This window comes from Buceros rhinoceros, unplaced genomic scaffold (assembly GCF_000710305.1).
Source record: "Buceros rhinoceros silvestris isolate BGI_N320 unplaced genomic scaffold, ASM71030v1 scaffold29486, whole genome shotgun sequence".
Classification (NCBI taxonomy): Eukaryota; Metazoa; Chordata; class Aves; order Bucerotiformes; family Bucerotidae; genus Buceros; species Buceros rhinoceros.
The window spans coordinates 505-796 of record NW_010419747.1 but is presented as its reverse complement, the minus strand read 5'-3'; the positions used below and the strand labels follow the sequence as shown (position 1 = coordinate 796).

The 292-nt window shown below is 59.6% G+C and overlaps 1 protein-coding gene across 1 annotated transcript in view; it reads right to left on the bottom strand.

Annotated features, from left to right (window-relative positions):
• The window catches only part of LOC104496007 (striated muscle-specific serine/threonine-protein kinase-like), a gene marked incomplete at its 3' end in the record, with an annotated part of 1110 nt that overhangs the window by 380 nt on the left and 438 nt on the right, over positions 1–292 (bottom strand). Inside the window, exon 2 of the mRNA XM_010139063.1 lies at positions 142–230. Within this exon, the coding sequence (XP_010137365.1) occupies positions 142–230 (89 nt within the window). The remainder of the gene's footprint in view (positions 1–141; positions 231–292) is intronic.

The window sequence follows — 292 nt, the reverse complement described above, 5'->3', positions numbered from 1 at the left end:
TGTCCTCAAAAGACCCCTCTCCTCCACCCCCAATCTTGCTCAGGAACAGAGCTCCAAGCTGGTCATTCCCAAATGGGAAGGTCATCGTGCCTGTCCCCTCCTTCCCTGCCCCGCTGTGCCCTAGCAAGCACCAGAACTCACCAGTAAATGATGGGCTTGGGCTCCCCACGGACACGGACGCTCATGCTGACATCCTGCCCTTCCATCACCGACTGGTCTGACAGGGACACCTGGGGAAGCAGGGGTCAGACAGCAGTGAGCACCTGCCTGCACCCAGAGTCATGCATCCCCA